Here is a 16,008-nt window from a genome sequence, read left to right as displayed (position 1 = left end):
ACCGACACCTAACTACACAACTACACAGGCCCTAACTACACAACTACACAGGCATCTAACTACACAACTACACAGGCACCTAACTACACAACTACACAGGCACCTAACTACACAACTACACAGGCATCTAACTACACAACTACACAGGCACCTAACTACACAACTACACAGACACCTAACTACACAGCTACACCGACACCTAACTACACAACTACACAGGCATCTAACTACACAACTACACAGGCATCTAACTACACAACTACACAGGCACCTAACTACACAGCTACACCGACACCTAACTACACAACTACACAGGCATCTAACTACACAACTACACAGGCACCTAACTACACAACTACACAGACACCTAACTACACAACTACACACACACCTAACTACACAACTACACAGACACCTAACTACACAACTACACCGACACCTAACTACACAATTACACAGGCACCTAACTACACAACTACACAGGCATCTAACTACACAACTACACCGACACCTAACTACACAACTACACAGACACCTAACTACACAACTACACAGACACCTAACTACACAACTACACACACACCTAACTACACCACTACACAGACACCTAACTACACAACTACACCGACACCTAACTACACAATTACACAGGCACCTAACTACACAACTACACCGGCACCTAACTACACAATTACACAGGCATCTAACTACACAACTACACAGACACTAACTACACAACTACACTGACACCTAACTACACAACTACACAGGCATCTAACTACACAACTACACAGACACTAACTACACAACTACACAGACACCTAACTACCACAACTACACCGACACCTAACTACACAACTACACCGATACCTAACTACACAACTACACAGGCACCTAACTACACAACTACACAGGCACCTAACTACACAAACTACACAGACACCTAACTACACAACTACACAGACACCTAACTACACAACTACACAGGCACCTAACTACACAACTACACAGACACCTAACTACACAACTACACCGACACCTAACTACACAACTACACAGGCATCTAACTACACAACTACACAGGCACCTAACTACACAACTACACCGACACCTAACTACACAACTACACAGGCATCTAACTACACAAACTACACAGACACCTAACTACACAACTACACCGACACCTAACTACACAACTACACAGGCATCTAACTACACAACTACACCGACACCTAACTACACAAACTACACAGGCATCTAACTACACAACTACACCGACACCTAACTACACAACTACACAGGCACCTAACTACACAACTACACCGACACCTAACTACACAACTACACAGACACCCTAACTACACAAACTACACAGGCACCTAACTACACATCTACACCGACACCTAACTACACAACTACACAGACAAATAACTACAGCAACAACCACAAGAACCAACAACTACCTACCAACTGCTACAATAACTACTGACAGTCAAAAAATAACTACACAGTTATTCAACTACCAGTGACTACATCAACACTTACCAAATACTACACAACTACATCAACACCTACCAAATACTACACAACTACATCAACACCCTACCCACATCTACCAACAAACACAATTACACAGACCATTATTCAAATACCAATAACTACATCAACACCTACCAATACTACACAACACAACTACATCAACACCTACCCACATCTACCAACAAACACAACTACACAGACCATTATTCACGTCCACAACAACTACCAATAACTACATCAACACCTACCAAATACTACACAACTACCTCATCACCTACCCACATCTACCAACAAAGTTGTCTACAACAACTACCAATAACTACATCAACACCTACCAGTCCCCACACACTGCTCCCGGGTGCCTGTCATGGTGCCCACTCTCACCAAGGGTGATGGTTAAATACAGAGGACACATTTCACTGTGTCACCGTGTGCTGCGCTGCAGCGTCTCACAATGAAAATCACTTCACTTTCTCTTCACTTACAGCCGAACCAGAGGGGACTGTTTTCAGCACGAGCCATGGTGGCATCGTTCCTTCTTCCTTCCCTAAAGGAACCTGCTGGCATGCTGCAGTAATTAGGATAATAATTTCTTATTTATTAAATGGATTATATTTATTATTTTATTGTTTTGAGTAATATTACTAGTAACAGTCTTGTTTCATTGTCGACATCCTCTGCTGAACGGGAGCTCTCAAACCTTTCAATCAAGTCGATTGTTTTATTTTTTTTATCGAAAATAAAACATAATTGACTTATTACTGATGTTATAATGTGCTGTTTTATGATTAAGTAATTAATGTTAACTTGATGTTTTCTGAAGGGAGTAGAACCACACGTGCACGCACAGTATCCGCAACTCCTTTCTTCTAATGTATTTAGGATCTTTTGAAGATCAAATCACCTCGAACAATCACATCATCTGCGCGAATGGACTAAATGAACGCACTAATGAGGTCCCCTCTTATTAATACAGACAGAGGTGACGGGCTTTAAAACACACACTGTGTGTGTGTGTGTGTGTGTGTGTGTGTGAAAAGAATAATTGCATTATTAATAACAAGCAATTCATTCAATTTAAAGCCACTAGAACAAATGGGCGTAAAATCCGACTTACAGGTTAATTGTGCTTTAATTACATACATGTGTTTTAATGAATTTTTTAATATTGCTTCATAATTTAATAACCAGAATAAAAAAGAATGTTTTCTCGGTTACAGAATTACCGTTTACCCGTCTGAATGGATTTTAAATCTATTCAGTGCAGAAAATGTATTATATAAATGATTATAATAAAATATTTAAAATACACTTTTAAACATGTTGATCTGAACTCATGTGTTGGTGGACTGTGTCATTCTTAATAAACAAAATCTGAAAATTGAAGAATTAAACATTAAAAATCGCTTCAGATGAATATCTGTCCAGTAGAGTAGAGGACAAGCAGAACCCGCACAGAGGAGGTTCTATTAACGAAGCAGAAGTTCTACATCAGAACGTTCTCCCATAAGAAACACTGGTGTATGGAACTGGCCTCCAGTAAAATATAATTCACAATTATTACATATTTCATATGTTCCCCAGTTCTGGGGAGAAAATGATTTAAATATTGTATTTTATTTACATCACATGATTTACATTTTTAATAAAAAGTAACTTATAAATGTAACATGGTCATGAATTTACATGATTGATAGAACGTGACCTACAGTTCTGGGTTCTGTTCTCTGGAAAAGTCGTTCTTTTGTCTATCTGGCCGCATGTGCCGGATGTTCAGAAATGTCCCCAAACTGGCGGCGAGATGACATCAGACTCATGGTTTGTGTGGCTTGAGGTCCATTGGCCCCGTAACTGTTGGGCGTGGCCCTCATGTTGGCGCCCGGAGCCCATTGTGCTCCTCGTCTAAAAGATCTTTTAATGAGCCACGCTGGGCCGCTGCCACGGAGACTGATTGGTTAATTAAAACTCCCTCTTGTTTGGTCCAGTTAATAAAGGGCTAAATTATGCACTCTGGGGACCCGGGTCCCCGAACGCCTTATAAATTACCCGAGGACGGTGGCTACGGCGGCTTCCTTCTGTCCTGGCACCGAGCGACCCCGCCCTCTCCCCATCTGTCCCTCTTTGTCCTCCTTTCAGGCCCGCCTTGTCTTAGCTCATTGTCCTTCGCACGTGTACCGACACCGTTTTTTTATTGCCGGGCCCCCGGGGGCCTGGGAGCCAATTTCCTCGCGCTCCATTAGCTTATTGAAACGCGGGTCGTGCCTAAACAAAAGGGCCTGCGATGTGACTCCCCGCCTCTGGCGGTCAGATAAGCGGGCGTGGCCCCGGCCTGCCAGGCAGCCGGCAGGAAGTGGATCTCATTTGCATGAGGAGCCCCGAGCGTGAAATTCGTTTATAATTGCGGCGCGGCGCATGTGGCCCTGATCCCGTTAGAATAACTTTGTGATACGTTAACACCCGATCGCTGGCGACAGACCGCAATTACGCCGCTATTGTAATTGTCAAATTCAATTGAAGGGAAGCCAGGCGGCGACGGGGCGGCTGTATCTGCTCCTCACCACTCCAGATCTTCAGAAACGCTGCTGCCGCTGCCGGGTCGGGTCTCCACAAGCCCCCATCCTCGGTAAATTTGGTGTGTGTGTGTGTGTGTGTGTGTGTGTTTGTTAACAGGTTGTGGAAGACCCTCATGATGGTGGACCAGGTGTACCACCATCTGCCAGTTGAATAAGCTCACACACACACCGTTCTGTATCAGCATGGTCTGGAAGGTCAGAAGATGGTCTCCTGCTCCTGGAGGCTCCATGATCTGCTGAAACCCACCATGAAGCTGAGGTTGAGAAGATGAAATCACAATTTAAATCATAATGAAATTAGAAATGCTGTTGTCACCCCTTCTTAAACTTTAATTACTTAATTCCACGTTCACAGAATAGTAAAAATTGTTTAAAATTGAGTAACGTATGATTTATTTGATTTGTTTACATGATGAATTGGATATATTATGGGGTGAATTTTAACAATAGACGTTCATTTCACTGATTTGTAAATCAACCATGAGCCACAAACAGCCATCGATAAATATGAAACGATTTTAAAAGTGACGTATTAATAATAACAACAATCCCCCTTCTCGCTTGTTCATTATCAGCCAAACCCAAACGCAGCAGCGCCCCCTGGCGGATTCACCTTGTTGTAGCGTGTGATGTTGTACGGTTTAGAAATACTGAAGCGGACGAGAGTTGATGTGACAGAAGAGTAAAACGACGCGTTAATTATTATTAATATTATAATTATTATTATTATTATTATTATGGCAGTTTCACCACGTGCTCACGCACGGGCTTCTCTCGCGATACCGACGCGCCGCGTCCGCGCTTAATTGGCGCGACTCACCTGGCCGCAGGTGCGAGGTCGGCCTGTTGAGCGCGATGCCGGAGCCACGTCGGGTCCCGCTGACCCTCCTGCCGCCCACCGTCTGCATGGGGGAGCCCCCGCCTCCGCCCCGACCCGAACCCGAACCTGGATCCAGACCCGAACCTGGACCCGAACCCGAACCTGGACCCAGACCCGAACCTGGACCCGAACCCGAACCTGGATCCCGACCCAGACCCGAACCCCGCTTCGAGCTGCGCCTGGCGGGAGCCCGCATGAGGGCGGCTGTGCGGAGTTCTACTTCCCGGAGCTGGTGGGTTCTCGGTAAACGTCCCGTAGAGAAGCGCCGCCGCCGTTTAACCCACCGTGCCGGTTTCCTCCTGTTCCCCCAGGGCAGAACCCGACTGACCCGGACCGGGACCCCGGACACGCGGGCGGAGGCGGCCGAGGAGAAAATACGTGAGTCGGTTGGAGTCTCTCTCTCCATATAAATCTACTGGTGATGGAGGTGGATCTTCTCAGGTCATCTGTTCCGAAAAATTGACAAAGTCTAGTTTTTAATCTGATTGCCAATACAAAATCAATCAATCAAATCCATCCCATGCTTCTTCATCTTCTCCAGTTTAAATACAGAGGACACATTTCCCTGTGAGCATCGTGTGCTGTGCTGCAGTGTTTCAACACGACTCTCTCTGTCCCTCAGGGGAAGGAGCGGCTGCAGGATCTGGTGGATCTGGGGTTCGGTTATGACGATGAAGACTCGTTTATCGACAACTCTGAAGCTGTGAGCTTCCTTCACTTTCTCTCAGGACGCAGACAGGCAGCTTCTTCAGGACAAGTCCAGGCCGCCTGCAAGCTGGACGGGAATAAGGACGTTCATATTAATTATGATGGCAATATGATTGTCCAACGAGTCCTAGTTACTGTCAGTTATTTGCATGTAATATCTGCTTGTTGTCTAAAACATCTTCTGTCCTATGATGGGACAGTAAAGCTGTGAGGAACATGCGGATATTAAGGCGTGAAGATTCAGCACAGGGGTGTTCTGGGTAATTTGGGGCTTGGATGTTTGGTTGTGTAGACCTGATTACCTGAGGAACTTTGTTGTGAACAGTATGATGAGCTGGTGCCTTCGGCCCTCACCACTGCACATGGGGGGCTTCTTACATCAACATGGGGACCCTGCAGTTCAGGCGGGCGTCAGGATCTGAGGAGGACGAATGTCCAGGGGACAAAGAAAAACAAAAGTATGTCTTCCACCCTCCAACTTCACTTGAAGTCCCGTCCCCACACAACTGCATCCCCGGCACCTGTCATGGTGCCCACTGAGGTCCCCTTGATGAAGGTCCCGTCCCCACACACTGCTCCCAGGCGCCTGGTCATGGTGCCCACTGTCACCAAGGGTGACGGTTAAATACAGAGGACACGTTTCAAACCGTGTGGCTGGCGCGCTGCTGTGTCTCACAATGACAATCACGTCACTTTCACTGTAGTCACACAGATATGCTTTTTTTGGTCTGTAGAAGAGGAAACTGAAGGACCAAATCCAGGAGGACAATGTGAAGAAGAGGAAGAGTGAAACCAGGTCTGCAGATGATCCAGTTCAGCTCAGCTTTTCCTTTAGCACATGAGTGGTGGTTGAGATACTGGATGAAATGGATCTGCTCTCCACTGTCCACAGGTCTGCAGAGGAAATGGTAGAAAATGGGCCGCAGAAGAAGAAGAAGAAGAAGAGGTCTTCGGTCTCCAGCTTGGACAGCATGCTGAGGAAATTCCACCAGAAGAAAAATGCGGGAGCTGAGTCTGTGGGATGAGAAGATGCAGTGTCCTCCACCCGGTCCAGGACCCGATCCCCCACTGACCCCATCCATTCCACCAGTCAGTGCCAAGCAATCCTGCCAACGAGAGCAAGCACCCACTGCAGGTCCTAAGCACCGCCCACCAGCGTGTAGAAGGTGATGAACATGAGGCCCAGGAGTACAGGTCAGAGGTCACTGTCCTCAGCCAGGCTCTGAAGGCCCCTGTCTCCCTACCCTGTGGGCTTCCACGTCTGTTGGAGGACTGCATTGACCAGCTGGTGATGGTGAGAGCTGGTCACCTTCTAACTCCACCTCAACGTCTGGCTGGAGATCGTGATCGTAGTTTATTAATAGTTCTTGAGAAACCTGAGAAGATGCCTGCATTGTGCTTTACTGGAAGGGTCATTTTGTGGTATTTTCTCAGTGTTTCCACCAGAAGTTGTGTAGAAGAAGTGCACTGTGCATGTTTATATTTCAGGCTGCCAAGGTCTCTGAGGGCTCCAGCAAGCTGAAGTTCTTCACTCAGGATGTGAACAAGGAGCTGCTAATGTGAGTTCTGGGCTGTGTCCTGGAGCTTTAGACATAACGACATGACTTTCAGTGTAACCTGGTAGAACTTCCAGCTGGTTTCTTTCCCTAGGCTGGAGATACAGTGTAGAGAGCTGGGCGTGGCCGTGCGCTCCCGTGTCTACTCCTACCTCTCCACCCAGCTGCCCTTCAGTAAGGACACTCTGCTCAAGAGAGCCAGGAAGCTCCGCCTGGTCCGGCAGGTTTGTGCCCTGCTGTGGGCTTCTGGGGGTGTCGTGGTTCCGTTTGTCCTCATGTTCTTCTGTTCTCAGGGTGGCGGCGTGGATGAACCCCTGCAGCAGCTGAGAGATGCTGTGGCCAGAACCATGCCTGAGCAGATCACCCATTTCCACCACAGCTGCAACACCTCAGCTCCAGTTGCAAAGTAGGGTCCTCAACACAGGAAACTTCTTTAAGGGTGGTAGTGAACCAGAACCAGAAGACCCAGGTTCAAACCCCACTTACTACCATCGTGTCCCTGAGCAAGACATTAACCCTGAGTGTCTCCAGGGGGGGACTGTCCCTGTAACTACTGATTGTAGGTCGCTCTGGATAAGGACGTCTGGTAAATGCTGTAAATGTAAATCCACCGCAGACCACGAGCTGGGGTCTCTTGAAGGAGAACGTTCTGATGTCTTATGTAAAAGCCTGTTAATGGAGGTATCTTCACCAACCGAACCGTGTGTGTGTGTGTTTTTGTTTTGTACAGGAATTTGGGGAAAGATGCACAGAGAGAAGGGGAGAAGGAGGGCGTGGTTACACCAGTCAAGAGTAAGAAGGTTGTGGGGCCACGGAAGATGTTTCTGTGGAACAAAGAGACCAGGTGGGCGGGGCATGGTTTTTAATACTGGTTGAAGCCATGGATTCCGATGAATGGACCTCCTTGGTTCCTCCTACAGGCATCATCTGTGTGAGGTGGTGAAGGCCAAAATGAGTTGCTACGAACTGGAGAAACCCAGGAACCTCACTATGGATGACTACCTCAGGAACTTTCTGGAAACTGAGGTCAGACCATTGTGGCCTGAAGGTTGGATGCAGTCCAGGTACTTTCAGAAGGTCCTTGGCAATATTATATAATCAACTGTAATATTTCATACTTCCACACCCATGTTGTTAAGGGTTTTGCTGAGGGAGAGCCGTAAAGTCCATGGTCTGGCTGCAGGAACGTTGTGAGCATGACATTCTATCTTCTCGACCTTTTGTAAAGTCAGAGATTAAGTACAACCCTTGTCTTTTTTTCAGAGTGAAGAACCAACCTGGGCCAGATCCCAAACTGAAGGTACTTTGTTTTTTTGGGTGAGGGAGGTGAAGATTCCATGGAACAAGTATTGTATAATTCTGTTGGAGGACCTGGTGTATGATGTGCTCTGTTCTCCTCTCCATCCTTCAGAACCGGCCAGACAGAAAATCCCTCCCTTCTGCTGGTCCTCAGTCTGGTGCCCTAAGTGGAGGCATGAAGCAACATCTGGTCCAGTCCAGGTCACCTCTGGTCACTGAGTGTGTGGGACTCAGCCTGTCCAGGGGTCTCTCTGTGGTCCTCCAGGACATGGACCCTCAAGTCGTTCCCTCCATCAGCCAGGAGCCCCTGACAGACGTGGAACAGCATAGAAGTTCCTCTACAACCTCGAGTTCCGTAAGTTCAGCAGATACACTGTGTGTGTGTGTGTGTGTGTGTGTGTGTGTGTTGAGGAATAACATGTTCTCTATATTGATCTCAGGTGGGCATGTTAGACGTGATGAAGGCCTGAATGACCACAGGAAGTTCTCTCTGTCTCAGTATTTAAAGATGGTCTCCATTGAAAAGCTCTTATTTAAACCCTGAAGCTCCTGAACGGTCTCGGACCAGCGCACCATCAATTAATTTTTCCTGTTAAATAAAGATTTAATTTTTGGTTATTTGTGGCTTTATGAGCTTTTATTTTTTAATCAGATATGACTTCAGCTGGTCTTCATGGAGGAACGGTGGCTTTTAACCCCAACCAGTAAAAATTGAACATGATGGGCTGTTTTTTTTTTTTTTTTTTTTCAGGGTCTTCTTGACCCTTCAGAGTAGAATTCTCTTCATGTCTCCGGGGCCGGTGTCCCCATTGCCACCAGAGACCGCTGCATTCTGGGATATAAACAGGAAGCCACCGGCTGGAAAGAGTCGGTCTTGAGTTGAAATGAAATCGGTCACGTTTTTCCGACCTACGTTGACAGAATAATTTTTTTCAGAAGATAACAACCACGGACTAACATTTCCTCCTGGATCTGGTTCACAAAATGGACCGTGAACTGGAGCCAGCAGGAGGTGATGATAAATGATGAGAAGAACGTGATCTCTGCAGGTGAGATCATGCCCTCAACACAACACTACCAGGGGCAGTGGTGGCCTAGCGGTTAAGGAAGCGGCCCCGTAATCAGAAGGTTGCCGGTTCGAATCCCGATCTGCCAAGGTACCACTGAGGTGCCACTTAGCAAAGCACCGTCCCCACACACTGCTCCCCGGGCGCCTGTCATGGTGCCCACTGCTCACTCAGGGTGATGGTTAAATACAGAGGACACATTTCACCATGTGCACCGTGTGCTGTGCATGTGACAATCAATTCACTTTAAACATCTCCATGGTCATGTTTCTGAATGTAGAAGTTCACCAAGAGAGAACGTCACATGCTCACAATGTGTCAAGAGCTTCACATGGGTCAAGAACCTGAGGAAACACCAGACAATCCATACTGGAGAGAAGTGTGGAGAGTCACAAACTTTAAAATACACCAGAGGCTACAGCATTTACCAGACGCCCTTATCCAGAACGACTTACAATCAGTATTTACAGGGACAGTCCCCCCCTGGAGACACCCAGGGTTAAGTGTCTTGCTCAGGGACATGATGGTAGTAAGTGGGGTTTGAACCTGGGTCTTCTGGTTCATAGGCGAGTGTTTTACCTGCTAGGCTACTACCACCCATTAGATCTGCAGAAACCCACCAGAGATGCAGATGGAAGCATGGTAACCTATGAAGGAGGCAAGGTCCACATTAAGGTGCCACCGAGGTCCCCTTGATGAAGGTCCCGTCCCCACACACTGCTCCCCGGGCTCCTGTCATGGTGCCCACTGTCACCAAGGGTGATGGTTAAATACAGAGGACACGTGTCACCGTGTGCTGCAGTGTTTCACCATGACAGTCACTTCCCTTTCACATGACCGTCTCTCTGATTAAAAAGCGTGGATGGTGCTCTATACTTCCACACTTACTTCTCAAGTAAAGTATTTTAAATTCTGTTCAAGAATGAAGACGCTATCTGTGGTCCAACTCTGTTGGGGGAAATGCACTGGAAGTGGGCGGGGCAAGGGGCGGTTCTCAGGCAGGCTGGACGGTGTTGCCACATCAGCGTAAATCGGGCCATTTTTTTTTCCTACGTCGAGGCAGGTGGCGTCGCGCTGAAAGACGGATCCTGAGCTGAAACAGACTGAAGAGAAACATTAGAAGAGTAAACTGTTAAAAGTGAGTAAAAGCGAGTAAAGGCGTATTTTCCCGGAGCCAATCTGGCAACCCCGCAAAGCGGAAGTGGCGGCGATCGGCGGTGGAAACACAGTAGCAGGAACTGGAACCTCCAGGATTTCTATTCGGATTTATTTACCAGGATGGATCTCAAGTAATCCGCGCTTCTCTTCTGCATCGGTATTAAAATAAGAGTCACGATTGTTTTGTTCTGAGGTGATGGTGACCCTCACTCTTCATCTCTCCATCACTCCCAGGATGGATCCCAGGAAGCCCTGCTTCTCTGCTGATGCGGGTAGCCTGGACCATGTCCCACCAGAGACATCATCAGATGCTGCTTCACACCAGAACCGTGGTAGTATGGTGGAACCAGCAGGAAATGAGGACGAGATCTCATCAGGTGAGAGAATCGTCCGGCTACAGCGTATGCAGCCGTTCATGGATGAACGTGTTCTCATCCTTCCAGCAGATGGAAGCCCAGCTGCTGAAAGAAGAAGATGCAGCAAGCAGAGCGAGGAGGTCCTGCACCGGTGTGGGAGGCACTTTCGACCAATACAAAGCCTCCATCTAACACATGCTGACGAGAGGTGGATCAGCAAGGGCTTCGGAACGTCCGAGAACCTGAGAGAACATCCGAGAACTCCCTCTGGAGAGAAGCGACACCACTGTTTCTTCTGTTCTAAAGCTTTCAGCACATCCAGCAACCTGCAGGAACATCGGAGAACCCACACTGGAGAGAAGCCGTACCAGTGTAAAGAGTGCGGGAAGAGCTTCAGACGGAAACAGACCTTCAAAAGACACCAGCTGACCCACACTGGAGAAAAGACCTTCAACTGCTCGCTCTGTGGCAAGAGCTGCACGACATTGGAAGATCTGAAGGTCCACCAGAGGGTGCACACCGGGGAGAAGCCCTACCCCTGCGCACAGTGCGGCGTGAGCTTCAGGCAGCTGACGCATCTGAGGGTCCACCGCAGGACCCACACTGGAGAGAGACCCTACCAGTGCACGCAGTGCGGCGTGAGCTTCGCCCAAACATCTCAGCTCCGGCAGCACCAGAGGATCCACTCTGGAGAGAAGCCCTTCGTCTGCAGCTTCTGCCCGCGGGGCTTCCTGCGGCGCGCGGCGCTCACCGCGCACGAGAGGAGGCACACGGGAGAACGGCCCTTCGTCTGCAGCCTCTGCTCCAAAAGCTTCATAAGATGCGACGACCTGAAGTTGCATGAAATAACACATTCCGAGGAGAAGCCCCACCGGTGCCTGGAGTGTGGGAGGAGCTTCAAACAGAGAAGAACCCTGAAAGTCCACCAGATAACGCACAGTGGAGAGAGGCCCTTCAGCTGCTCGCAGTGCGGCAAGAGCTTCGCGAGGACCAAGAACCTGAGGAAACATCAGGGAGTCCATACAGGAGACAAGCCCCACCTCTGCCTGGTCTGCTCCAGGTCTTTCACGACGTCTGGTGATCTCCAGCGGCACCAGAGCACCCACGCTGGCGAGAAGCAGCACCTCTGTACAATCTGCTCCAGAACCTTCGCAACGTCTAGTAATCTCCAGCGACATCAGAGGATCCACACTGGAGAGAAGCCCTACCGGTGTGAGGAGTGCGGCAAGCGCTTCTCACATTCGTCCAACTTCAGAAGACACCAGAGGCTGCACAGCGCAGCGGAGAAGATCTGACGGAACCCACCACAGATGCCGTACCTGTACCCATAATGCACCACCATGTGGTGAAGAGACCTGGAAGATGCAGATACCTCATCAGCAGGGAGGTGACCACGCAGCAGCTGTATGACGGGGTTCCATGATGAAGGTCAGAAGAATGAAGGCCAGATCTGTTGTGTGTATTTATTGATTCTGTTCTGGATCTGGCCACTCATTTGTTCTCCCTGTTCTCCAGAGCGCCGCCTACTGGCCAAGTAAAGAACAATCTTTTTCGTTGAAATAAAAGGGGTTTTATCATCTGGAAACGCTTCATGTCTTATTTTCACGGAAATTGTACAAAATAGAAATAAATTATACGTCTGCAAACCTGCTTCTGCGGCCAAGAACAAGTTCACACAGCAAATAAGAACAAACAATATGGAGAGAACCATCACCCTATATAACCATGCAGAGTAAATGTTCTTCTGGAAACAGGAATTTTGGCTGGTAGTGTGGAAGCTGCAGGCCAGGAGATGATGAGCAGCAGAATTGTGAAGGTTTTGGAGTGGACTGGAATTAATATGATTGAGCAGAAATGGGATTAAAAGAATGCTGTCTGAACGGCTGTGTGTGTGGGCCTGTCGAGGAAATGAAAGTGAAAGTGAATATTTGTCATTGTGAAACGTGTCCTCCCCCGGCGCCCGGGGACCAGTGTGTGGGGACGGGACCTCGGTGGCAAACTGGGATTTGAACCTCTGTTCACGCCGCAAGGCCAATGCATAATACATCAGATATGGAACCATATGAAGCATCAGTGATATTTTCCAGCTCCTTCTTATTAAAAGTAATGAATTTAAAAATAGTTTTTGAGTGTGTGTGTGTGTATGTATGTGTGTGTGTGTGTCTTAATCAGGAATCCAGCGTGGCAACATTCTACAGCTGAAATATTTTCTGTGACATAAAAGGAAAGTATCTGTGTGAGATTCATTCATATTCTCCTCTGCACCCTGCAGACCAGGTAACTGCGTAAACTCTTATTTAAATTCGGATTTTATACGTTATTATCGTACGTGATCATCCTTGTTGCTGCGCTTTTTCTATTTTACTCTTATATTCTAGTTTATCCAACCGCTCTATTTTCTTCTATTGAACAGTTTTGTTGGATTTATTCTATTCGTGTCATCGGCTCAGTTAACTCTTGTGCTGATTCTAATTCATTATTTCATTTGTTCATTCAGTAACGAATCGTGACTCTTCAGGACTATTCACATTGGGGTTTTTTTGCAATTGTAATACCATTTACTGTTAACAATTATATCTAATTAGTCAGATTAAAGCGTTTTTATATGAAATTGTAAATGATTGACAGGAGTTGAACTGACACTTTTTAAATGGTTCTTTAAATTGACTCCAAAAAAAATTTGATTTTGTGTGGAATGTAGATATTAAATATTAAAGTGTGTGAAGTGCAGTCTTTCTCTGTCTTTTTAAATTAAATTCCACATTCTGTACATTTATCTTCTCCGTTTCAGGATAAATATAACCCTGTAGAAGAACCAGTTCATCACGTGTTCCTTTAAGATCCCTGGTCAGAAACATGGCTTCCACAGACAAAGCAGGTAAGACCGGTCCAGACAGGTTATACTGCTCCTCATCCGGTTCCTGATCCACCAGCAGAGAAGTGGTGAAGCTCAGTGGTGCCCAGGTGATGGTCTCACTCTGCTGTTCCTCAGAGAAGTTCAACATCAGCATCAACATGGTACAGAATAAACCGGAGGGCCATCCGCCACCGCCGGCCATACCAGCCCCAATCCCCGGTGCCCGTGTACCAGCAGCCGCAGCCAGTGGCCGTGCAGCAGGTGGCCGTGCAGCAGGTGGCCGTGCAGCCGGTGGCCGTGCAGCAGGTGCCTGTATTCCAGCCGCAGCCGGTGGCCGTGCAGCAGGTGGTGGCCCCTCCCGTGGTCCAGCCCATCACCGTGCAGCCAGTGGTCCAGCCGATGGTGATGGCCGCTCAGCCTCAGAGTGAGTTTTCTCTCCCTGAACATCTGGAGGTCAGGGTGTAGGTCACTTCTACTGAACATCTCCCGCTTTACCCGCCATCCAGCTCAGGTGGTGATCACCTCCGGTAAACTTGGTGACCGACCGTCCCTCACGACGTGTCCCACCTGCCACCAGAGGGTCAACACCAGCGTTGAGTACAAAGTTGGAGCCTTTGCCTGGTTGATGTGTTTCGTCTTCATCATCTTAGGGTAACGACACACACACACACACACACACACACACTCAGTTCTCAGTGCAGGAGGAACGTACTGACCTACTCACCCCCCTTCTCTCCCAGTATGGTGTTTGGATGCTGCCTCATCCCATTTTGTTCGAACACCTTCAAAGACGCCCATCACAAGTGTCCTCTGTGCGGCGCCGGCCTGGACGTCCACAAGCGCCTGTAGCCACCATGCCGCACCTCGTCGTGGAGCTGTGGTCCTTCTCCTTCCAGCTTTCTGTACCAGCTGTATCACCGTCTTATTCCACGTCTGAATGGTTCTCCTTATATATTAAACATTTATAGCATTTACCAGAGCGTCTTACAGTCTGTAGTTACAGGGACAGTCCCCCCCGGGGACACTCAGGGTTATAAGTGTCCTGCTCAGGGACACGATGGTAGTAGGTGGGGTTTTCAAGATTCCTGTACAACACGCAGTGAAACCCATCAAATTGTGCATAGATAGAAGACATTAATGTTCTAAAATAAATCAAATAAAAAGTGAACCCACCAGTCTAAGAAACGCTTCTTCACTGGAACTCACTGGCCTGGAACGTCTTTCCTAAAGAGAATCTAGAATTCACCGTGCAAATCTGGACATTCTGCCACATAAAAGGCATAATAAGATTTAATATTGGTGCTCAGTAACCCGTAGTTTCATCTTCAGGGTATCAGGTAGTTGTCATTCGTGATTGTGAGGGACCAGTCAGGCGAAGGTCAGTTGAAGAGCCCATAAAAGAGGCCAATTAGACATAAGGAGGTCAAAATTCCCAAAAAATGACCATCACCGACCTACCAGACAGAGAGACCAACAAAACCAGAAAACACGACGAGGGGAACACAATGAGCACCAACTACAAAATACATATAGACATCCAAGTAGAAAAAGCTAAACACACCGGTGGAACCCGCCAGCGATGGTGTGGTGACAGGAAGTGTCACAAGAAGGACCGTCCCAAACAGCCCAGGTAACCCAATCAAAGAAAAGATGATTAATATACAAAAACCAGCAACAAAATCCTTCATGACCGACAGTGTTCCAACGTGGTCACACCAAGAAAACCATGTAAGATTCAAGCAAAATAAAATTATATCAAAGTAAGCTGTTGTGGAATTAATTTTAATAAACTGTAATTAATAATTAATTAACCCAATAAAGTGCAGGGGGTGTTGGTGCACGATTACTGGTTTCTGCCAGTCATTTTGAAATAGAATAACAACATTTATTTCTTATATAACCCATAATCACATACAGTACGTCTCAATGGGCTTTGACAGGCCCTACAGTTGACACCCCGATATTTGACCCTTCTGCACACAAGGAAAAACTCCACAAAAAAGGTGTGAAGAGAC

At 47.5% G+C, this 16,008-nt stretch overlaps 2 protein-coding genes across 6 annotated transcripts; both read left to right on the top strand.

The window, feature by feature from the left end:
* Positions 1-7,072: 7,072 nt before the first annotated feature.
* Positions 7,073-7,730, top strand: LOC114777751 (ubinuclein-1-like). The gene is made up of 3 exons (XM_028967024.1): positions 7,073-7,259; positions 7,351-7,480; positions 7,550-7,730. The coding sequence occupies exons 1-3, from the start codon at positions 7,174-7,176 to the stop codon at positions 7,664-7,666; spliced, it is 333 nt and encodes a 110-aa protein (XP_028822857.1). The 5' UTR covers positions 7,073-7,173; the 3' UTR covers positions 7,667-7,730.
* Positions 7,731-10,767: 3,037 nt separating this feature from the next.
* On the top strand, positions 10,768-15,161 carry LOC114777753 (zinc finger protein 501-like). Of its 5 annotated transcripts, none has more exons than XR_003746011.1 (5): positions 11,039-11,157; positions 13,928-14,014; positions 14,129-14,417; positions 14,500-14,644; positions 14,734-15,161. XR_003746011.1 is itself a non-coding variant. In XM_028967026.1 (3 exons), the coding sequence occupies exons 1-3, from the start codon at positions 10,901-10,903 to the stop codon at positions 12,429-12,431; spliced, it is 1,359 nt and encodes a 452-aa protein (XP_028822859.1). In that variant the 5' UTR covers positions 10,768-10,900; the 3' UTR covers positions 12,432-13,094. The 5 variants fall into 5 exon arrangements, 3 of the variants coding, with proteins under 3 accessions (XP_028822859.1, XP_028822858.1, XP_028822860.1); XR_003746010.1 differs by lacking the exon at positions 11,039-11,157 and adding an exon at positions 13,255-13,413; XM_028967026.1 differs by lacking the exons at positions 13,928-14,014; positions 14,129-14,417; positions 14,500-14,644; positions 14,734-15,161 and adding exons at positions 10,768-10,911; positions 11,227-13,094 and having other exon boundaries at positions 11,015-11,157.
* Positions 15,162-16,008: the final 847 nt, after the last annotated feature.

This window comes from Denticeps clupeoides, unplaced genomic scaffold (genome assembly GCF_900700375.1).
Source record: "Denticeps clupeoides unplaced genomic scaffold, fDenClu1.1, whole genome shotgun sequence".
Lineage (NCBI taxonomy): Eukaryota > Metazoa > Chordata > Actinopteri > Clupeiformes > Denticipitidae > Denticeps > Denticeps clupeoides.
Note: the sequence above shows the minus strand (reverse complement) of the source record. Positions and strands in the feature narration are given on the sequence as shown.

Excerpts from the sequence above, each read along its gene's own strand:
- LOC114777751 (XM_028967024.1), top strand. The coding sequence starts at position 7,174 with ATGTTTATATTTCAGGCTGCCAAGGTCTCTGAGGGCTCCAGCAAGCTG. Across the intron at positions 7,260-7,350 it reads GTGAACAAGGAGCTGCTAAT|GCTGGAGATACAGTGTAGAG; the intron begins GTGAGTTCTGGG and ends TTCTTTCCCTAG. Across the intron at positions 7,481-7,549 it reads AGCTCCGCCTGGTCCGGCAG|GGTGGCGGCGTGGATGAACC; the intron begins GTTTGTGCCCTG and ends TTCTGTTCTCAG.
- LOC114777753 (XM_028967025.1), top strand. Across the intron at positions 11,158-11,223 it reads TGAGGACGAGATCTCATCAG|CAGATGGAAGCCCAGCTGCT; the intron begins GTGAGAGAATCG and ends TCATCCTTCCAG.